Here is a 23,069-nt window from a genome sequence, read left to right on the forward strand (position 1 = left end):
ACACACACACACACACACACACACACACACACACACGTGCACACACAAGGAAAGATACCTCCATCCCAAAACCCCTGTGCTGTTTGAATATTAAGGATTATCTGTACAGCAGATAATCTGTTTATATATTCAGAAATTAGCTCTGGATTAACCACATCCTCTGGGTTCCTTTTTGGTATTTCATTATTTCTGGAATTTCATTAAGCCAGGCTGCCCATGATGCTCATTTTCAAACAGCCCCACATAGAAGGATTTGTGGCTGTGGATGAAATGAGGGAGGGTTATTGTGAAGTCACTTTCCCTGCTGTGGGCGTTGTCGTGTGCATTTTACATACTTTAAGTCACCCCCAGCAAGGCTATGCAGTTCAGGAACTATTATCCCCATTCCCTAGAAGGAAAAGACTGAGGCATAAGGAGTTTGGCGACTTGCTGGGTCGGGGTGCTGCAGAGCTGAGTTCCACCCCAGTGCCATCTCCAGCTTGCACCTTGCCCCTCTAGGTAGGGACTCGGAAAGCATTGCCCCAAGTACAGATCCCCACATTCCCCTGGAAGGCCTCTTCCCTTCTCTCCATGCCCACTGCCACCTTGAAACATTGCCTCTGAGACGTCAACCCTGAGTGGTCAGCCCTGGTGGCTCATTGGTGGCCAGTTAGAGGCCAGCAGGTGTGGGATCCTGGTGTAGTGCATGTAAGGGACCCAGGCCCATGGGGCTCCCCGCTGTGCCCGGGTTCTCAGGCTGCTCTCACATGTGTTACGGAAGCTGAAAGCCCCTCTCTCCTTTGGGCCCTCTGTACGCTGCAGATTCCGCCCCACTCCCACCCTCCCAGCGGATCTGTCCAGGCCTCTGACCTCTGCACACAGCCGGTGTCTAGGGAAGCCCTCGCTTGTGATTTCTTCTTTCAGGCCATTCCCTCATAGAGCCTCAACACCCCTGAGATGCTGTGCAGTCCAGCGAGGGGCAGCCATCCTGGGCCTATGCCTTCTGTTCTGCCTCCTGCTACCCCCGCGGGCTCTGGTGGACTCATAAGCCCCTGTTTTCCTGCAGCACAGGACCCTTCTGGTTTAGTTTTTGAACTAGTTTTCTTTCACTTGCAAAGACTACTTGCTTCTAAAATTATTGTTTGAATTGGAGTAGTGACTGTTTCTTGTTATTCGTGGTAGTTACATAGAGTTGCCACCGACACTGAATTAACAGCCTGAACCACTGTCCCTAGAGCAGGTGGCCTCCTCTCTGCCCAGCATAAAGGCTCGTGGCTAACGCATCTATAGCAAAAGACGTGATCAATAGGAACAGAGATTTATTGGATCAAAGTTTAATTTGACAGAAGGCCCAAAAGCCTAGGGTGAACTATTTTTTTTTTTTTTTTAAAGCTTAGTTTTGTAAGGCATGGACAGACGTAGACATACGATTAAACAATAAGGAGATGATGTAGGTTCTTCTTGGCTTCTCTGAGCAGCATTCCTTCCCTCTGGTGCGGGATCTGATGAGGTCAGAGGATTTCTTTATGGCCAGATCCAAGACAGAGAGGCAGGGAAAGATAAAGGGATACTTTTAGATTCTGTGGCTGGTTTGGGAGAAAAGAAGCTCTAGGCTCTGTAAGGAAAAGAAATTCAAGTTCTGTGACCTGCCTTAGCAGAGGGATGGGAGACGGCCAGGAGGAGGCCCAAGGCTTTGCTTCTGAGGCCTTCACTCTTGTGAGCCCGGAGAGACTGTGAAGCGAGGCTTCCTTCTGCTCGTGGTCGTGAATGATCGGTCCTAAGCTTTACTATATGATGACGCCTCATGCACCCTCCGTGGTTGATTCACTAAGATGCAAGGCGCAGCCAATGGAACCTCGAAACTGAATCTGACACCCTCATTTGCTCTGTAAGCCGCATCGCAGCCTTTTTGTGCTTGGAGCACTGCCCCATCACACTGTGCACAGGGGCTTTGTGTAAGACAGGCTCACCGACGAAGAGCGCAAGGGCGGAGAGTGTGGCACTGAGACCCGAAACAAAGGAGGCTGAGTGTGGCCTGGTTGGACCTCGGGGTGTGCATGGTGGCGGATCTGAATATTCTGCTGCTCTGTGCACATCTGCAGAGGACCACAAAAGTGCCACGAGTGCCACGAGTCCTGGGTTAGGTGGACAGGTAAATTTTAATAAGTATATATGCAAATAGAGAATCTGTGAATGATGAAGACTAATTTTATTTGTCTTTTTTACTTCCCATCAGATTGAATTTTAGACCATTATCATTGCAAGGAATGTTTCAAGCCAGATAATTCAGTCCTCATTTCACATAAAATAAAAATGTGTGCTATAAATTTAAATGTTGTATATTAAAACATCTTATAGCCCAATTAATCATAGAGAGCCTTGTCGAAATTAATGTAGTAGATTAGCTTCTCTTATAAAGTTATTAAATTTTATTTCTACCTTAAATGATAACCAAAAATAACTTCATCCAAAGGAAATTCTAAATGGGAAGTAATTCACGCAGCTAAACCCACAGATTAACGCAATAATCTCAATCTCAGACCGCCCTATGGTGAACATTGGTCTAGATTGTGGATCTAAGAAATGATTAGAAGCTTCCTACTCTGCCCAGCTGGTCTCCCAGAATTTTATTTAATAAAAGCACTCTGATTAACCTCTCTGCAGGAACTGACTGCTTGGAAAGTTCAGTCAGAGCGCCTCCGTGTAGGACTTCTGACTGACCTTTGGGTCCGCCTTCTGCAACAATGGGGCGCAGTTGCTCAGCAACCCCTTCCTTCCCAGCAGATGCCAAGAGTACCGCTGCCTGCTGACTCAGGTGGATCTCTCAGCATCATCTCAGAGCTGTCTAGGGAGGAGCTAAGCCCCACCTTGCCCTGGAACTACAGGGTGGCAGGTCTCCCCATGAAGCTTAGCTAGAGCGTGAGCTTCACACCGGGAACAACAAACTTAACCTGTCGTTGCTTCCTAGTTAGAGCAGAGAGGCAAGTGGAGAGTTCGAAGCCACCTCCCCCTAGGTGCAGGGGGAGCTTTCAGCCCATGACCCACACTGTTCTTTACTACCAGTTCTTTAATTAAAAATATTTATCTTTGCCTATACTCTGATGCCATAAGATTCTCAGAGATGTGAAAGTAGAAAGTTAGGAGTTTTTATTCCCCATCTTTATGCATTGGAGAAAACATGAAGGAGGCTGCCATCTTGGTGGCTTGGAGAGAAAGAGCAGGATGTGGAGCCCTTAGGAGCAGGGACCAGCTCCAGAGAACGGAGGACGAATGGGGACCGTGTAGAACGTGCACGTAATGAGAGGTATCTTGCCTAGAAGTGCAAGCCTCTATCGCTGGCGATTTCTTTCAAGTCTGAGGTCTCCCTGGCTTAAACATTGATCAGGGGCCGGCCAGATAGCTCAGCAGACTAAAGCGCCTGCTTTGGCAGAGCACAGTGGCCAGTGTGCAATCCCAGGTGTGCAATCCCCTGGGGCACACTGAGATGGCCATTGAGACTGGGCGTGGTAGCGCGCCTGTAATCCCAGTTCTTAGAAGGCTGAAAACAGAGGGATCATTACGAGTCCAATCTATGTAGTGAGACCCTGTACACCCTGTAGACCCTGTGCTAAATTTTAAAAAAGAAAGAAAAGGAAAAGAAAACCACATTGATCAGCCTGCAGGCAGGTCCCCGGAATCCTGTAATTCTAGTGTCCTAGGAAGATGGCTCTATGTCCAAGACACAGTTTCAGAATTCAATTGCAGAACAATATTTTCAGTTCCCGAGGAAAATGTAACATCTTTCTTGAATTAGTTTCATGGTTAAAGTACAGTTTAACTGTATTCGTGTGACAAAAATTATCCTTGTAGATGGTGAAACTAAAAAATACATGACTTTGCAGTCAACTTGCATTTTCTGTATTATCTTTGAAATACTTATAGGACGGGGAAGGGTTTACTTTTTCAAGTTTCAGTTTGTTGCACTGACTTTCACTCTGTCTTGGAGTTCACCAAGTCCTTAAAAGTGCTGGATTCTGCTACTGGGCTTCTGAACATCTTGACTACTGAAGCCTCTTCTTGTCTTAAGGAAATGCAGAAGCTCCTGCCTTGGTAGCTTAGGTGTACAGAAGTCCAGAAAGAATCCGTTGGAGGAGGGAAACAGCTCACTGTCCTTGCTGTCATGGGCCGTCTGGACTCCCACCTCTCCTTTAAACTTACGGAAATGAAGAGTCCTGGTGGCCTAGAACTAAGAGATTTCAGTTAGGAGATTTCATATAAAAACTAATTATTCCAGTCACCTTGCTCCCCAGGCAGGCTGTACCCCAGGAGAGCTATGCTTTGGCTTTGAAAACCAACCCCATTAACTCCTGAAGGAACTGAGTGCCGCCACCCACAGCTTGCCACCCTGAGGAGCAGCAGAGTGGCTCCCCGTGCCCAAACCCAGCCTGCTTTTGTTCCCCCACAGCTGGAGGCCGTCACTGCTGAGGCAGATGCAAGTGACTCTTAATATTCTTATCCTGGTAGTCTTTTTTTTCTCAAGTGTTGGTGCTGTGGATCAGGAGTATAGCAGTGGGGCAGACAAAGATTGGGGTTTGGTTGTGTTTTATTTTACCCGGTTTCTGTGTGCTTAAATTATCAGTGGGATTAAAACTTCCTTAATAGGATTCTAGGCCTATTTCTAGAGTACAGTGATTGCTCCTCCTGCCAATTAGCAAAAAAAGTTGGTGTGGACACAAGGTTTTATGGCTTTTGTCTCTTTTAACCTTGATCTTCTTAGTTGGCCTTGGAAGTGTTAAAAGTTTGCCAGTGAAATCATTCTTGGGTCTTGAGACCTGGACTGAGAGCCACACTTGGAGTCCCAGGGGAACATTAGGGACCTCTCTCTCCCCACTGTGCATGGAGGACCCCTAACCCAGCATGCACGGCTTGCATTCCTAGCAGGTGAGCACGGTACCTGGAGGTGTATGTGGGCCTTGCAGGGCCTGGAACTCTCCAGAACATCTCACCATGTTCTGCATCTGCCACAGTGGCGGGGCCCACTGACCAGTAAAAACAGATAATAAAGCGTGGAGCAGGCAGTGAAAGAAGTCAGCACCTCTAAATCAATTTATAGAGCATGCAAAGCATGTTTTTAAATATTTACAGAGGCGCTGTGGGAATTACATCACTGTTTCTAGCTGTTTGGGTTGTTTTTTATGACTCAGGCCCCAAAGAGCCAAGCAGCATAATTCCTGAGAGGCTCTGAGCACACGCTTCATGCCTCCCCAGAGTCGGGCATAATGGGAAAGTGCTCCCTACAGGAAACCAACCGCTGGCTGTGCAGTGGGGGTTATTACTGTGCTGCCGCCTGGCGGCTGGGTCTCTACCTTTCTTCAGGTTGTAGATCACTGGGTGAGGGAGCCAGGCTTTGTGGAGATGTGAGCTGTCGTGGCGCAGAACAGGCAGGATGGCCCAACCCAGGCTCAAGGAGGAGGCTTTGGGCACAGACCATGTGTGCTTTGCTTGTCAGGAAATCCTGATGAAAATGACTCTTGAGCCGTGAGAGCTCTGAGGTTGGCCCAGGCTCCTTCCCAGCTTTGCCCTCAGTTTATAGAGAGAACCGTGATCGTCAGCTTCTGTCACAGGGCAGAAAGGGAAGGACCGCAGTCTATGCATGGCAGCCAGAAGCAGGCCAGTTTCAAAGTTTTGCTCCCTTGAGTGTGGGTCCATACAAGCGTCCATGCTGCACAACATGGTACAGAGGTTGAGGAAAAGGAAGTAAGCCCCAAGTGCCTGCTCCTGCGCCCAGGAGCTGCATAACCCTGGTTGCTGCCTCACTTTCTCTCTGGATGAAATGGGCTAGTCCACATCCACGTTCAGATCAGTGCCTGGCGCTAATCAGCTCAAGAACACTTGCCCTTGTTGTGTAGCATTGTGACTTCTGTCTTCAAAACTGTTCTTCTCAACAAAGTAAAGGGATGTTGACATCTTGCATATCCCAGGTCATTGAGAAAACGAGTTGGCCACAGAGATGCCTGCAGAACCTCAGAGGGCTGGGCCCTTGACAGACTGGCCCACAGCTGCACTAGAACCCATTCTTTAAATCTCTAAACAGATTCCAGAACCACAAAGTCTTCTAGGGCAGGTGACAGAACTCGGAATGGAATGTCTGAGAGTAAAACTGTAGCTGCTCCCTGGGAAGAGCTGCGCCAGGGCAGGAGCGAGCTTGGGTGCTTGTGTGTGTGGTCCTCCCTGTGTGTGAGGCTCGGACTCAGCATCACGCACTGAGCTGTCCTCCTCCACAGGAGTATCCCGATAGTTCACGTACTGCGGACCACAGCCCTGACGAGCGCCTGCGCTGACCACTCCGACCAGCGCGTGGTCTACTTGGAGCATGTGGTGGTCCGCATCTCCATCTCACACCCACGCCGGGGAGACCTCCAGATCCACCTGATTTCCCCCTCAGGAACTAAGTCTCAACTTTTGGCAAAGAGGTAAGGCCGGAATTCTGTGCCATGTGAGGACCCCCTCTGGGGACTCTGGCCCTGTCTGAAGACTAGGCATGTGGGGAATCTCACTTCCTGAAACTTGGTCTTCAAAACAATCCTACAGAACTTTCGCTTTCGGAAGAAGTGAGGGAGGAGTCGTTGCTCTATGCTGTTTGTGTAGTGGGGAAGTTGACGGGATTCTGGCTATGCCTTCGTCGGTCTTAGAAGTACATTGAAAGTCATGTCTGTTCCATTCAGTTGGCATAGGAGGCCATGCAGGTAATCAGAGTGGTGTCATCTCCAGAAGCACCCCATGCAGTGTGGCCACCCCTCAGGACCTGCACAGCCAGATGCTGGGCTTGGGTGGGGTGCAGGGAAGGTGCACTCTTTGGCCTTCTCCCCTAAATGCTAGTGCTCAGACACAGACCTGAAATTCTTCAGGCTTTGTCCATGGCTTATGGAAGGCTCCAGAGTCATTTCTTAACGAATTTAATTACAAGGAGGAGTGTTTGGATGCATACGACTTGTGAGTAGACTGGAGAGTTGGGACTGGAGAAGGGCTGCCTTTTTGTCTCTTTTTAGCTGAGATCAGAGAAAAAAAACAGAGAAGGTTTCATAGATTCATGGGCAAATCACTGTTTCTGGGCTCTTTCAAAAACAAGAATGGGCGGCCATGCCCTCATCCCAAGAGGAAGTGCCTGGGCTGGGCATGCCCTCTCTGAGGAGACCCGGTGACTCACTGGGGTTTCTTGCCCTTTCCTGGGTTGTAGGAGAGTCTGGCTATTCAGAAACGGGGTGTTTAGCAGAACCTCATGTAGGAGTCCCCTATTCCTTAACTCTGTCTACTCCATCACCTTACATAGGACAGAGAGTTTGGCCTGATTTGTGTAGACTTAGCAGCAATGAAAGGCCACCAGGGCCACTGTCCCAAAGAGGTGTCTGTGCTGTGCCCCACACCCCTCTTCCCAGCTTTCAGGACCAGCAGCCTGCAGAGGGCGTAGTAACAATGGCCCCCAGCACCAGCTTTTTCTTCAGTGCCCTGGAGTCAGCCCAAGACAAAGCCCCGGTTCTTTCGGTTCCAGGAGCTTGGCCAGCATGGTCAGCCCTCACAGGCCCCCACTTTCTTAGCAGAAGGCTAGACTGGAGGCTTCTCCCCTTCCTGAGTGCCAGCTCAGCCGCACTCTGCCTCTGCTGCTGGAGACCACCATGGGCAGAAGCTTGCTAGTGTTTTTCATCCAGGACTTTCTGTTGTTGTTTTAATTTTTAGAGATTTTTAATCTGAATGTGCACTTTCTAGCCTTCCTTGGAAAGCCAGAGCCAGGCCCACATTCCCCGCCTACCCTGGCCTCAAGCTGAGCAGAGTGGTGTCTGCTTCAGGGCTCCCCGTGCTCCCTGTTCCTCACCAGGCCCCCCACTTCACCTCACTCCCCGCTGCGTATCCACCCAAGGCACCCCAGAAAGTACTGGCCTGAACTGACCGAAAGCCTGTGAGGCTGAGTAGCTGGCGTGACAGATGGCAGATTGGCCAGGTAGCAGGGACCATTGGAGACTTGGGCCCATACCCCGACCCCTCCACTCCCAGCTCGGTACTTAGGACCCAGCATCTTGGCTCCGCTTTCTCTCTCTCCTCTGGAAAAGTCATTCACTCATTTGTAAACACTAGAACTGTTACAAAACAACAGCAATACTACAAGAATGGAATGCGATAATATAGATAAGAAAGCTTGGCCCAGGAGCCTGGCTGCCCTTCCTCACCACTGATGTGCTGGAGCCCTTGGGATGGTAGGTTTGTTCCTCGCAGCTGCCTACTTTCCAGTAGCATTCCCTGTCCCAGTGCCACAGAGCACTTTAAAGCACTGCCCCGAGGCCACTTGGCAGTCATTTGAGTCTGGGGAGTTCTCAGTTTTTTCCCCTTAGGCAGATTTTGTGATTATATCAAGATTTTGGTTTTAGGATCTATTACCATCTCCTTACTTCCCATCTTACTTAATTCAGCAGCTTTTCAGGTTGCCAGATTTTTTCACTGAGAGTAAGCCGACATTCCTAAGGACCTTACCACTTAAGAGTCTTTGTCCTTGTTCTGTCCCCAGTGTCTCGGGTCCTTCTTGGCTTTGTGTGTGAAAAACCAGCCTTGACCTTGGCAGTTTCTTAGTAGAAAGCCCAGAATGCCTTCCTACCAACTGGTCTCCCTGCAAAGAATGTTCCTTTGATCAACATCTTTGTACAACTGATGCTCAGAGAGCCCCAACCGAGCTGGGAGCGGAATCTCACATCACACAAAATTTACGTATTTACATTTCGGATGAACAATAAAATCCCTGTGTTTAAAAATTCTTATTCCAAAATAGAGATAGAAAATCAGGATATGAAGGAAGAGAAAGAGAATTGAAGAGCTTTGAGTTGTTCCCTGGAGCTGGAAGACACTGGGGCTTGGGAGAGAGATGTCAGTTAGTTGTTTTCTGTTTCTACGTGAACTGAACATGGGAACCAATAGTAGTGGAAGGCCTGGGTTGCTGGGGACAGTCAGGGAAGGTCTGCATTCAGCGGTTGGTGCAGGGAGCCCCCTCCTTCGCCCACTAGGCCCAGAGGTATCTCCCACCCACCCTGGAGTACAACCAGGGGGCCATCGTTGTCATTTCTTCCAAAGGTGACCAGGGAAACTGGCTCAGCCCTGGAGGTTCAATTCTCTCCCAAGTTTGTGTAATTGTTTGTTTTTACTTATTTGCAAGAACAGCACACCATCTGGCTCTAAAACAATATGCATGCACTGTTCACTACATGAGCACGCACTTTTAGAAGGCTTCCAGGGTGAGCACCTTCCAAGCTCACATGAGTCATGTGACCAGCGCTGTCCACTTTTGTGCATCCAGGCAGTGTGTGTGTGTGTGTGTGTGTGTGTGTGTGTGTGTGTGTGTTCTATGAGATCTGTGCTGGGATGGGGAGGGAGATGACACCTTCTGCAGGAAGGTGGCAGCACTGAGGGCGTTGGTGGGTGACCTTGTAAAACACCTGCTGATGGTGGAAAGAACACAGAAGAAAGGTCAGAATGTCCCCTTCGAGTCCCAGCTCTGCTGGTTACTGGTTGAGGAGCCTATAGCAAACCAGAATGCCTTTAATTACTGGTTCTGTCAATTAAAATGGGAAGAAGTTACTAGGACCAAGACCTCCCTTTGACTGGGTGCCCTCAGGCCTGCCTGCCCGCCTCTGAGGATGTTAACAAGGTCCAGTGAGGTGACAGAGGTGAACGTGTGGCCTGTGTCCTTCACCTTGCCCTCTGCCCTCCACCCCCACCCTGGGGTGTTCCTCCATTGGACGGGGCAGGCTGCTGAGGAAGACTTCCTCCTCCCGGGCCTGTCGCGGCCCTCCTTGAGCTGGTTCCCACTGCCTGGCATTCACTCTCTAACACCGCATCTCCAATTGCAGATTGCTGGATTTTTCCAATGAAGGCTTTACAAACTGGGAATTCATGACTGTGCACTGCTGGGGAGAGAAGGCTGAGGGCGAATGGACCTTGGAAATCCAGGATGTGCCATCCCAGGTCCGCAACCCAGAAAAACAAGGTCAGTTGGGCTCTGGCACTTTGTAACAACCATATGTGTTAACCCTCTTAACCCTAGGCCTTTAACTATGTTGTGTCAGGTGAATCTTCATTTTGTGGAGGTAAAATTCATACAGCACACAGTTCATCATCTTAATCATGTTAAAATGTACACTTCGGTGGTTTTCAGTGGATTTGCCGTGTTGTACAACTATCGCCACTGTCTTAATTCCGGAGTATTTTCATTTCCTGCAGAGGGAACCCCATGCACGTTAGGCAGTCACTCACCCCTATTCCCTCCTCCCCAGTCCCCGACAATCCCTAATCTAACCTCTGTCCTCAGGAATTGGTCTGTCATGGACATTTTATCTCAATGGAACCACACAATATGTGACCTTTTGCATCTGCTCCTTCCACTTTGCACCCTCTCCCCGTGCGCCCGTGGTGTCGTATGCATCAGAACTCTTCATTACCTCTGTAGCCAAACAGTATTTTACTGTGGGCACATACCATCCTTGCTTCATACACTGATGGATTTTGGGTTATTTCTACCTTTCAGCTATGGTGCAAAGTGCTTGCATGAATTCCATGTGCAAGCTTTTGTGCGTTTCATTTCTCTTAGTCATATCAATACCTAGATAGGATATTGCTGGTCACAGGCAGACTCTTTGTGTAGCTTGCTTAACTTGTGAGGAGTAGCCAAGCTGGGGGCACCCCTTTACACTCCGCCAGCATTGTATGAGAGATCCAGTTTTTTTTTTTTTTTTTTTTTGACAACCTCACTAACACTCATCATTGGCCTTTCTTAAAAAAGGCCATGCTAGTGGAATGCGTGGTTTGGATTTCCGTTGCTCTCATGACTAATGATGTCAGGCATCTTTTCATTTCCTTTTATTTATTTATTTTTAATTTATGTTTTTGGTACAGGGTCTTACCACGCAGCTCCTACTTGTAGTGATCTTCCTGTTTTTAGCCCGCATGCACTGGGATTACAGGCATGCGCCACCATGTCTGGCTCAGTCACCAACTCAGTGCTCCCGGGGTCAGGTCAGCAAGGCATGTGGTACTGGGGACCGAACCCTGGTCCCTAAGCTTCTGTATGCAGTCACTGAGTCTGCTGAGCTAAAACACTGGCCCTCTTCGTTTTTTTATATTGCTTTTGTGTGTATCTTTTTTTTTTTTTTCAGAGATAATGCTTTAAGTCCTTTGCCCATTTTAAAAATTGGATTATTTGCCTTTTGCTTGTTGAGTTGTAAGAATTTGATCAGATATATGATTAGAAATTTTTTTTCCTCATTCTCCGGGTTGTCTTTTCCCTTGAGTGATTGTATTTATCAGCCTTCTTATTGCTGAGACCAAGAACCCAACATTGTCAGTCTAAAGAAAGTGAGGTTTGGAGCTGGGGAGATAGCTCAGCGGTCTGAGTGCCTGCCTGGCCCTACCATGTGCCATGCTGGCCTGGAACCCCGGGCATGTGGTGCTGGCCACTGAAACCGGGCTTGGTGGGACACACCTCTAATCCCAGCACTGGGGAGGCTGAGACAGGAGAATCACTACGAGTCTGAACTATGTAATGAGACTCTGTACCAAATAAATAAATAAAAGATTTTACAAAAAAAAAAAAGGTGAGGTTTATTTTGGCTGATAGTTTCAGATGGTTCAGTCCATAACAAGCTGGTTCCGTGGCAAACACAGCATGGCAGAAGGGCGTGGTGGGGACAGTTACTTAATCTTAGGCATCCAGGAAGCAGGGAATGAGAAGGATGAGCCAGAGCAAGAGATACGCCCTGCAGGGCAGCAGCCCCAGCGCCCCGTCTCCACCTGACACAGTGCAATTATCAACTCGTAAGTGGATTAATCCTCTAATAAGCGCACACCCATGATCCAGTCGCCTCCTAAAAGCCCCACCTCTGAACACATGAGACTTCTGGTGGCCTTTTAGATCTAAACCCTGACAGCAATGGTGTCCTTTTATGCACAGAAGTTTTTAATGTTAATGAAGTCTGGTTCATTTTTCTTTCACTGCTTGTGCTTTGGGTGCCGTATCTTCAACACCATTGCCTAATCCAGGGTCAGAAAGCTGGCTTCTATGGTTTCTTTTCAGGGTTTTATACTTTTAGTCCTTACGTTTAAGCCTTTGATCCACGTTGAGCTCGTTTTTTTACGGTCTAATGTAGAGGTTCAAATTTACTCTTCTGCATGAGGCTCTCAATTATCCGAGCACCGTAGGTTGAAAAGACCACTCTTTGCCCGTTGTGTGATCTCGCTCTCTTCTCCAGATCAGTCGAGACTCTGGCGTCTGTTCCATTGGTCTAGCACTCCTTTACCAGTGACACACGGTTCCGATAGCTATAGCCTTGTAGTACATTCTGAAGTCAAAATGTATGAGTCTCACCAGTTTTCTTTCTTCAAGAGTGTTTCGTTTATTCTGAGTCCCTTGCAAACCCATGTAAATCTCAGCATAAGTTTGTACATTTCATATTTTTTAAATGTAAGTGGAATTTTGGTATAGATTAGATGTGCAGATCAGTTGGAATCCTGCCACTTTAACGATATTAGATCTTCTAATGCATAAACATGGGGTGCTCTTCCATTATTTAGATCTTCTTCAACATCGTTCAGAAATGGGTTTTGTAGTTTTTTAGTATGCCTTTTTTTTTTCTGCCTTGGCTTAACTTATTTCTAAGTATTGTATTCCTTTTAGTGCCAGGTAAATGGAATTATTTTCTCAATTTTGGTTTTGGGTCACTTACTTCTCTGATAGTCTTGTACTGTTTCACAACTGCTTTGTTATCCTCAGTCGTGTATTTATCCGGGCTTTGTTGGCTGCCTTCCATGGGCCAGGCGCTGAAGTCGTCCTCAGATCATACCCTGCAGTGGCCTCTGAGATCAGTAAGCTCTTCCCATGTCTGTCCGGAGATTCCTAGTGAAGCACACGGCCTGTGCCGAGGCCCTGCTTTCCGTGGGAGGGTTTCCCCGGGTTTGCTCTCACTGTTCGGTTGCTTCCTGTGCCTGTTTCTGTGACTATGCCAGCCCTTTCCTGGTCACCCCAGGGATGTACAGGATCCTTCTCTTGCTCCGGTTATTTTCCAACTCTCTATGACACACAGCTTTGTGTGTGTGTGTGTGTGTGTGTGTGCGCGCGCGCGTGTGTGTGTGTCCTGGAAAAAATAAAAAAAAAAATGTTGACTTGCCTCAGGCAGAAAGCCAACTTTTAATTATCAAGTCATTTATAGGGGTTCTAGCTCTCAAAATCACTTTCTTTTTTTCTTTTTCTTTTATTTTTGGACCAGCCCAGCCCACGCTGAGAGCAGGGCTGGCACAGCATGTGGTGCCAGGGATTGAACTGCCATCCCCTGTGCCTGCCTAAGCTTGCCTAAGCAGACGCTTTAGACCACTGAGCTATCTCACCAGCCTCTCAACATCACTTTCTTTTGGATTTTAAAATAACTGTCAGAAAAAAGTTACTATTATAAACTCTAAAAGTGCAAAAGCATAAAAATGTAAATAATTTGAAACTTGCTTATTTTAAGTGTAGTAGCTCCTCAGTCCTTTCCTTTAAAAGCCCCCAAATAGATCAGCTTACTGTTCAAATACTGAGGGGCCGCTTCTCGTGCCAGTTGCCGCCCCACGCCTTCACCACTCTGCAGGCGCCATGCCGAGTCCCTGCCCCTGCAGCAGCCCTGTCCCTGCTTGCCCAAGGGGCTGCTATGTAGACAGACTGTGGGCCGCGATCTTTCCCTGCACCCTCCCCACAGGCTCAGGCTCTGAGCTGTGGAGGGATGGGGCTCTCTGCCGGGTCAGCGCTGCCATAGGCTCCTCTCCCGCGTCGCCCTCCCGGTGCATTCCGAAGGGTGCCTGGGTCCCCTTTACCCTTCACCCCCCTCCACCACATATTTCTGACTGTGTCTGTCTGCTGCTCACACGTAGACTGCTCCTGTCCACTTCCCCCAGACTGGGGCTGCTCAGGGCCCCTCAGAGTAAAAGTCCAAGTCTGGGTCTCCTGTCGAGATGCCACTCTGCTGGCCACATGGGCAGTGGTTAGGCTGCGGAGCTTGGGAAGGAGACCTACATAGCACCCAGGAGCCTGGGCCTTCCTAGGCCTGCACCTTCTCAGGGGCCCATGGGCGATGCTGTTCACCTTGCAGAGCTGTGGTGGGATGTAATCCCTTCATTCCAAGAAGGTGAAGAGAGCAAGGCGTGGAACACAGTGGCCCCGGGTGGTGCGCCCCTTCCTGAAGCGCTCCTGGGCCTCCCGGTCCCCCCACAGGCTGCTCCCCATTGGCCTCCCTGATGGATCCCTCGCTGATGCTGATGGCTCCAGGTGTGCTTCTCGCCACTGCTTCATCTTCCTTCCCGTGCAGGGTCCCATCCAGCCCCACTCAATGCGACCTGGCGACAGGGCCCGAAGGCTGCCTCTCCAGACCCCTCCTGGAGCCTAGCCCTGCATGTGGCATCACAGACTGAACTACCAAATAGCTTCTCCCATTCTCCCTGGTAGTGGGCGTAGCCCACTGTCTATTCTCTTGCTCAGACTAAAGCCAGGAGTCAGCATTTCCTCTTCTTCTCTGCCATCTGCCTCCTGCCCATCTCTCCATCTGCCCAGTGCCTCCTCTGCCAGCCCCCGATACCCTTACCTCCTCCAGCCCCTGGCTTTCCTGCCTCTGCCCACAGTGACTGCAGCGGCCGATGAGCCTCTGATGTACAATTCAGGTGTCACCCCTGCTCATCACATGTGGCTTCCCATGGTTTGGTTTTGTCTTGTTTTGTTTTTCTCAGTAGAGTACTAAGGATTGAACCCAGATCCTTCCCACTGAGTTAAGTCCTCAGCCCTTTTTGATTTTTTTTTTTTTTCTTTTAGTTTTAAGCTAGATTCTCACCAAGTCCCTAAGTTTCCCAAGCTGGGCTGGAACTCATGGTCACATGCCGCTCTGCTTCGCCAGCCTCCCGTGGTCCAGAGAGCAGAACCTTTTTCCCCTAGCATGGCCTGTGACCTGCCAGCACTTCTCCTCATGTTCTGTTTCCTCCTCCCCATCACACTGACCTCCCTGGGTTCCCTGGACACGCGTGGCCTGCCCCATGCGGGGCCTCTGCTTCTGCTGCCCTCTCCTCTGCAAGTGCTTGTGCTACCTAGGTCCTCCCCTGGTTGCAGCTCAGGCGCGGCTCCATGGCTTCAGCTGAACGTCTGCGGTAGATGTCCTGCTAGCTTCCCCAGCCCATGTCGCTTCTGCAAAGACAGAGGCTGGGATGAGAATGAGGAGTAAGAATTTGCTAACATTCCTCTCTTGCACTGGTTTTGGCACAAAGGGATGATACATTTTGATTCTAAACACTGATAGAGACATGTGGAATCCAAATTTCACATAATATAAAAATCAGAAACATTTGAAACAAGCAAACCATCCAGATCACCATAGGAAAATAAAAGGGAAGAAAAATCAGTCACTGTGCCATAGGATCAAAAGAACTCCAGGTGAATTTGAGTAAGTCCACAGAAATAGGTCCACAGAGATAGGTCCACAGAAGTAAGTGGAATTAATTGGTGCATCCAAAGAATAAAACATCCTGCCATTCAGCCTTCACTCAGCCAAGATTTACTGGGCTGCACTAGGTTCTAAGCACTGGGGACAGAATGGTGACCACACCAGACACTGAGGTTACGTCCAAGGGGATGCAGCAGCTGTTAAACAAGATCACCAAGCAAAAGGTGATAGTCCATTAGATGACGAGAAGCTGGCGGACAAAGATTCAGTAGGAATGGATGAGAGGACAAGTCCGGGTGATAAGGAAGCCTGAAGGAACAGAGGTCTGAGCAAGGCTTGAAGAGGAGGAGGCGAGCGCTGCGGTCACCTTGGGAATGGCCTTTCACAGCGGAGGGCTCAGCAGGTGCGAAGGTCCTGGGGCAGGAGCATGCCTGGGTGTGTGGTGCAGCTGAGAGCCCTGCAAGGCTCCATCAGAAATAATGGAGTCATTCACTGGGAGACAAGGGACAGAATCACACCAGGCTTTGTAAGCCACTGACCTGACTTGGTGGGAACTTTTAAAAGTGGAGAGCAATTGTCTGAATTTCCATGTTAATAGGATTCCTGACAGCAAGCAACAAGCAAGCGACCAGCAACGACCCCACGAGCCCTTTTTTTGTCTCATATTTTATCCATTCATACCCTTAATCCTAGCATTGCACCATGAATCAATCTGCATCACACACTCTAGACCCAGCTGCCTCCAAAAAGCCCCACCTATGACCGCATGAGGCTTTGGGGGGACATCCAGACACAGCCATAAAAGGGGGTTCTGCCACAAGCCAGTGCCAGGCAGGTATCCAGGAGCCTGAGATGTGGTCCCAGTCTCTTAGGAACTGGAGGCAGGCTGGATGGGGATGGTTCCTTGGCTGAGAACCAGTAACACCACCCCCAGGCCCTAAGGCCACCAGAGACTCAGAGGACTGTCCAAATTCAGCAGAGCAAAGCCATTCCTTCCACCTGAAGGAGTGGGGACAGACAGGCTTGTCAAGAGGGATCTGCTTTAAGGCCTGCCAAATTTTCAGTCTCGCCTGTACTTATTTGGTTTTTTGCTTTATTTCGTTTTTGAAACAAGGTCTCACTATGTTGCCCAGGCTGGTCTTGAACCCATGTGCTCAAGAGATCCTCCCACCTCAGCCTTAGCAGCTAGGACAGCTGGTGTGCACTACCATTTCTGGGTCCTTCTTGGTTGCCTTTTTAATTTTAATTTCAGTAGGACAGAAAATATAGGCCATCAGGAAATGGAGACTGAACAAAAGTGTATCAGTGCTTCTTTAGTTTTGCTAAAGTGCTTTGTTGTCTCTCCCATGCTGGGGGCGCTCCGTAGGGCCAGCTGCTCCCAGGTAGCAGGAGGGACCTCAGGTGGGGTTCTCATGATGCAGCAGGGCTTTCATACCTGCCTAGAGAGCAGACAGGACAGGGTCAGGCTGACACAGGATCCTCTATGATGAGCGGCCTGACTCTCCACTCTCCTGGGCAGGTCTGGAGCTGCCCCAGATGCCCCTGGACCATCATGAGTGCAGAGCAGAGCAGAGCAGAGCAGAGGCAGGGCTGACCAGGGGAGAGGGCCAGCTACCACAGCGAGGGTACTGGCTGCAGGCAGGTCGGGCTGCAGTAGGAGGAGAGGCTCCAATTGCCAGAATCTGAGATTTCCAGAAACAGTGGCAATGTCAGGAAGCTCCAGCTAGCAGAGAGGGTTAAAGGAACCCAGGGTATAGCTCGGCAGCTAAAAGCTTGAGCCTGCCTGGCAAGAACAAGGTCTTGAATTCAATCCCCACTACCACAAAAAAGGAGAAAGGGTTAAAGAATGGTGGGGAAGAAAGCAGACTGCAGAGCCAGGTGTTCTGTGCCCTCCGGAAGTACACGGAGGCACCATTATACTCTGCCTGAGGGCCTTCTTCCCAGAGTAGGCAGCATACAGAGAGAATGCACCCCAGAGGCTGAGCCCAGGTGGCAGCCTCCCTGAGAGCAGTTACAGTCACTGTTTGGGCAAATCGGGGACCTTGGTCCTATGCATGATTGTCACAGAGTAGGTCGGAAGAGAGGGCAGGAGGACCATTCTGCAGGCAGCCTGCTGTGTAAGGCAGGATGACAGTTGGCACCTGAGTCCAGGTCAATCTGATGGTGTCTATTGCAGAGGTCACCAGTGGACTGCGGTGTGACCAATTCTAGAATCCAGAAGTAGAGAGTTCTTGTGCTCCAAGAGAAACAGGGTCCACAGCACCATCAGGGCCAGCTGCCCTATTCACATTGTCAACTTGAATTGGTACCAAATGTTCTGACCGTTCCCTCCTAGGCCACCTGGAGAGAGCGACCTGTGGGTGTGACATCACCACTGCCCTCGGTGCCAGGTGGAGTGCAGCCGGAACACAGGTGCGGTGCCAGAAAGAACAGCACCCTTATCGGGATCCTGAGACCCCATTCTGGGGGCGAGCTGTCTCGTTTCCCGCTTCCTCAAATCGCTGCAATTTAATTGCTTAAAAGGAATATAAAGAAGAAGAAAGCTCAGTTTTATTGGAATGCTATGTAAAAAGTACTTGAAAATCTCAGATAAGACCCGGCGTTTATTAAGTAATTAAGCGCTCTGAATCATAGGCTAGCTGAATAATACCTGTAGCGGAGTGCATTTGGTTTCTGTAATTTCTGTAATTAGTTTTAACACCATTTTCTAAACCTGAATAACGATTCGTCATCCTCTTTCCTTTCCGCTTCCTCAGCCAAAGGAAGGGCGTTGCTCTCCCAGGATCACTCTCCTGCAGGAGACAGTTCAAGAAGTGAGTTCGGATCCCACTTCCTGGTAGCTTTCTGTTCATTCCTGCCTTCAGCATGATTTTAGGGAGGTCATCTTAGTGCCACGCCTGGGGACACTGGGTAAGGCACATGCAGTCCCCACGTATGCCGGGGAGGGCAGTTTCCACACAGAGGGCCTGCAAGGTCCGGGAGACGGGCTGGCAGCGGTGCCCCCAGCGCAGGTGAGGGGCTTGTCCTGCAGACAAAGCCTTTTCAAGAAGTTGGACTTCTAAATTCAGGCACTGAGCGCAAGGAGTCCCATTCTCTGGGAAATGGTTTATCTTCCTAAAGCAAGTATCACCCGGCCTGGCTGGGTCCCCCCCCTCACCTTCCCCAACTCTGCGGCCCTGGAACTGGGCCTCTGCTCTTCAAGAGGTGGCTGTACGCAGGTGACGACCCAGACTCGTAACTGCAGAGAGGAGCTTCTCTGTCCCCCACCTCCCTCACGGCCCGGAGCCACTGGAGCCACAGCTGGGGCACATGCAGAGCCTGTCACCTGCCTAGGCCAGGCTGGCGGCCCAGGTGCACAGTCCACATGGCACCCTCGGGCACAGGAAGGGCCCTGCGCCTCTGGTGACCTGGCACTCGTGCCAGCGCCCTGATTCAGGTGAAGCAAGAGTCCTGCCTGCTGCGCAGGCGCTGGGCGTGGGTCCATGCAGCACCGTGGAACCAAGTCCGGGTGCTTCCCTTACCTTCACTGGATGCTACTCTTACCTCGGGAACCAGAGCTTAACGGCACACCCACGAGTGCCAGCTGTCCTGGCAGGCACGGGCTGGGCTGTGCGTCCTCCTCCTGCACCTCTGTGTCCCCTCCAGGGTGGGGTCCAGCCCAGTGCCTCGTGAGGAGGCTCACATGGTTCTCTCTGAGCAGGGCTGCCCAAGCCGAGCACCCCTAGAAGCTTGGGCCCCTCCCACCATCTCCCCTGCCAGAGGGCCTCTGAGGCATCGGAATTCAAATGCAGAGAATAACTGAGCACTCTTCCCAATCCTCCGTCTGTAATTGTCACCATGTATCTTCCACAACTCCGAAGGGTTTGAGTTTTAGTGCTTGGCATTCACATAGTAATAAATAGACTGTCTGAGACAATTGATGGCATTTTCAGAAATTCTGTGTCATTCCCTTGAATGCTAAGCATTTATTCTTTCTGATTAAAATTTCCCCTTTTTCTGTATTCTTTCCTTCATTTCTGAGTGAGCAGCAATCCGTACGGCATTGGCAGTACTGTTCAGAGCCGCACTGAGGGAAGGAGTCAGATTTATCAAAAGAACAAGGGCAGGTTAAGGGCGGTAATTCCCCCTTGTGTGTTCTCGATGTGGGTGCTATTTAATCTCATTTTTAAAAAGCAGCAGAGAATCAGGAGTCTTAAATAGCTACTGGTAGTAACAAGGAATTAAATTTTATGGGAAAAGTTCTGATTGCAGGTAATCAGTAGTGGTGCGAGGGTGTTTACAAGTGAAATATCATTTCCCAGTCGAAGGTCTCCTTGAAAGTACACCCAGGGGCACGGCGTGGTGGCGCAGGAAAGGTATGCCTCAGTTGTCTGACTGTGTATGAGTGCAAAATGCACAGTGTGCCGTGGAGAGCCGGTTTCTTTTCTTCCTGTTTGGACCTTTTTACCCCTAGTCAGTTGACCTTAGCTCTAACTATGAAAAAGGCAGAGTACCAAGTTTACGTGCAGTTGAGAGTGGGAACGGGGTATGGATGGGCGCGCGTGCATGTGTGTGTGTGTGCACGCACGTGTATTGTGTATAGGTAGGTGCGTGTGGGTGGGTGCGCATCCATGTGCAGGCTTATGTGGGTTTGCTTGTGCATGGGAGTGTGTGCATTGGCTTGGTTGCTGTAGCAAAGCTGCACAACCACCTGCTCAGATCCATACTCTGCATCTCACCAGCAGTGGCCCTGGTCAGATTATTCCCATGCTGTGGGGTCTGGGTCTCTCCTCGTACTACAGGTTGTTGAAAGGGTTAAAGGAATCAGTGACTGAAATGCACGGCATCTTTAGGATTGACCTGGCTCCGCTCAGCCATCTTCTTGTGTTTTTAACCTTCCTTCTGTGGAAGAGGAAGCCGAGTCTGTGCTGTACCCCGGAGTCTGACTGAGCTGTGTGCACTTCGGCTCAGGGCCTAGTTCGGGGCCCTTTTCTCAGGTAGGGCCATCCCCTACAGGCATGTGCGGCCATTAGCTGATTTATTCTCCTTAGTCCTGCGGCGAGTGGCTTTTATTTATCTGGCTGTAAGATATTTTAAGTTGTATTTTTAATTAACTTGTCCTTGTCCTAGAAGACAGAAGTCAAATGACACATTAATTTGTATCAGATGTTGTGTTCTGGGAGCCTGTGCTCTATGCTGAAGTCAGGAGTTCTAGGAGTATCTCTCCAAGAGACCATTGTGGGACTCCTGAGACCCTGCTGGGACCAGTAGGAGTGGACACGGCTCTTTATTTATTTATTTTTTTTTTCCAGTAAAGTACTTAGAACACAATAAGCATTTGGAGCGATGTCTATAAGGGTTGTTCCCACACACCGTTCACTTAGATGGGTGGATTCGGTATCCATGCCTCGCAAATATGCCGTGTACACCCCACCTCTTCTGATAGCACGCGAAAGTAACAGGGTGGGGGTTGCTTGTTTGAAGGACTGACTATAAAGTTTGTCTGGAAGAGTAAATACAAAGAGTAACTGGAAAAATTCTGAAAAACTCAAGTGCAGGTATTTAAACATGTATTTAAAGTGGGAGGGCACTGGTGCTAGAATACATAGATAAATCTAGAGAGGAGCCAGACAGTCCATAGGTAAAGCCAGGTGAGTACTCCTGACTCACCCTTCAGTATTGGAGGATAGACTCAGGGCCGCCTGTGGATACCTAAGTCCTGAGGTGCTCAAGCCTTTTATATAAAAGGGAGTAATATTTGCAGTATAACCCATATACTCCTGTCTGCTTTAGATTTACAATACATACTACAATGCATTATGTAAGTGGTTGTTACATTGTACTGCCTTGGGGAAAATGACAAGATAAAAATCTGTGCATGGGTTTTTGAATATTTTGGAGCTGTACGTCACTGAATCTGTGGATGTGGAACCACATATATAGAGACCCAGCTGCATAGCGCTTCAGATCAGAAGGAAACAATGAATTATTAGCAACTAATTACTATTTAGAAAGGACATAATTATCATGATAGATAAACATACATAAGATTAGAAACTGCCATTTGGCCAAAAATAACATAATTATATTAAGATTAGGAAATATTTATGAAATTTTTGGACAAACGAGTAATTCACAGATGGCTTACCTTTTTTATCTAAGGAGTTGGCACACTTTTTTGTGTAAACAGCCAGACAGACTTTCTAGTCTCTGTGATAACTGTTACACGCTATCACAACAGTACGAAAGAAAATATGTTGCTGGATGGTTCTACGTTCTAAGCTGACATGCACAAAAAAATTTTGGTGGATCTGGGGCTACAGCTTGCTGCCCCTTACCCTACCCTACCTACCTGTTGCAGTTGAATTTAGTAGTTTCTGGTAATGAAGTGTCCTACTTATTTGGGTATTATTTCAGGCATCTGGCTACGTCTCTGGTTTCCCATCCAAGATTTGGATTGTCCTGTTTTGTTTAACAACACTGTGGGAGGAATTTTGAGGATCCATGTTTCATAGTTTGAGATCCATGTTTCAAATAATCAATGTACAGTGCTTATTGTAAATTCCACGTAGCCACTTGGTTCTCAGGAGAAGGCTTGCATTGATTTTTGCCAAATTCTTCTTATCTATAGGCATCCAGTTGTTGCAACTCATGAACAGTTGTCTTCCCACCATAAATATTAGCTAACATTTTTGTCAGAAACAGCAAAAGCATGTAGGAACTCATTCGTTCATCCATAATGCCAGCAACTTCTTTTCCAAATTGGGTGAAAGTCTTCAAACATAGGAAAAATATTTCTGCTGCTTTCAATGCCATTCAGAGAGTAGTGGCTGCAGACACAGTATACTTTTAAATTTCAAAAGCTTGATTAGCATTTTCTCCATGATTTTTCTTAAGCGTAGAAAAGCAATGACAAATTAAGCCTTTGCTTGTAGCAATTATCCATTTCCATGTGGAAATATTGCCATGAAAGCTGGCTGAAGATCTAAAAAGACACGCTGGAACACGTTAAAATTTTGAAGTTTATTTGAACAAACAGAAATTTGTGTGAACTGACCACCAGATCGCAGCAATTCAAGTCCTGTGGTTGTAGTCCCAACAAAGGTATTATTTGATGAGTCATTGTTTGGGCAGTCGCCTTACTTGAATTGTCTTAGTCATAAGTTCAACACAATAAAAAGAATGCCCCCAAAGCTACTTGTAATTGAGTAAACTTAAGTTTCGTTTTCTTTTAAATTAGCTATTTATAGGAATGAAGTCTGAATGAGGTGTGGGTGTGCTTGTGTAGGAACCCAGGGCACTGGAGCCACCTCAGATTCTTGGTTTCCCACTTAATTATTGCAGTACCAGATATGAAGGCATCATGATGGCAGACAGATAGAGGAAGACTAGCCACCATCAGACAGAGCTTCCCCTGTGTGCAGAGCAGGTGTGAGTAACCCCAAAGCCTAGAGAATGACCAAATGTAGTCAAATCTTTATACTGCTGGGGTGGAACGTAGGCTTTGTGCACACTAGACCAGCACTCTACCACTGAGCTATATTCCCAGCCCTCTTGGATCTTGATATGATTTATTTCATTGTATATAACTTAAATTTAAATAAAGGCTGTGTTCGACAACCAACTCATGACATTCCTGAAAGT

General features: G+C 48.6%; 1 protein-coding gene across 1 annotated transcript in view; it reads left to right on the plus strand.

The window, feature by feature from the left end:
- Pcsk6 (proprotein convertase subtilisin/kexin type 6) overlaps window positions 1–23,069 on the plus strand; it is a gene marked incomplete at its 5' end in the record, with an annotated part of 179,965 nt that overhangs the window by 112,252 nt on the left and 44,644 nt on the right. Inside the window, 2 exons of the mRNA XM_023712203.1 lie at window positions 6,243–6,431; window positions 9,849–9,985. Coding sequence (XP_023567971.1) covers window positions 6,243–6,431; window positions 9,849–9,985 — 326 coding nt within the window. The remainder of the gene's footprint in view (window positions 1–6,242; window positions 6,432–9,848; window positions 9,986–23,069) is intronic.

The sequence above is a fragment of the Octodon degus genome, unplaced genomic scaffold (assembly GCF_000260255.1).
Source record: "Octodon degus isolate 3935 unplaced genomic scaffold, OctDeg1.0 scaffold00002, whole genome shotgun sequence".
Classification (NCBI taxonomy): Eukaryota; Metazoa; Chordata; class Mammalia; order Rodentia; family Octodontidae; genus Octodon; species Octodon degus.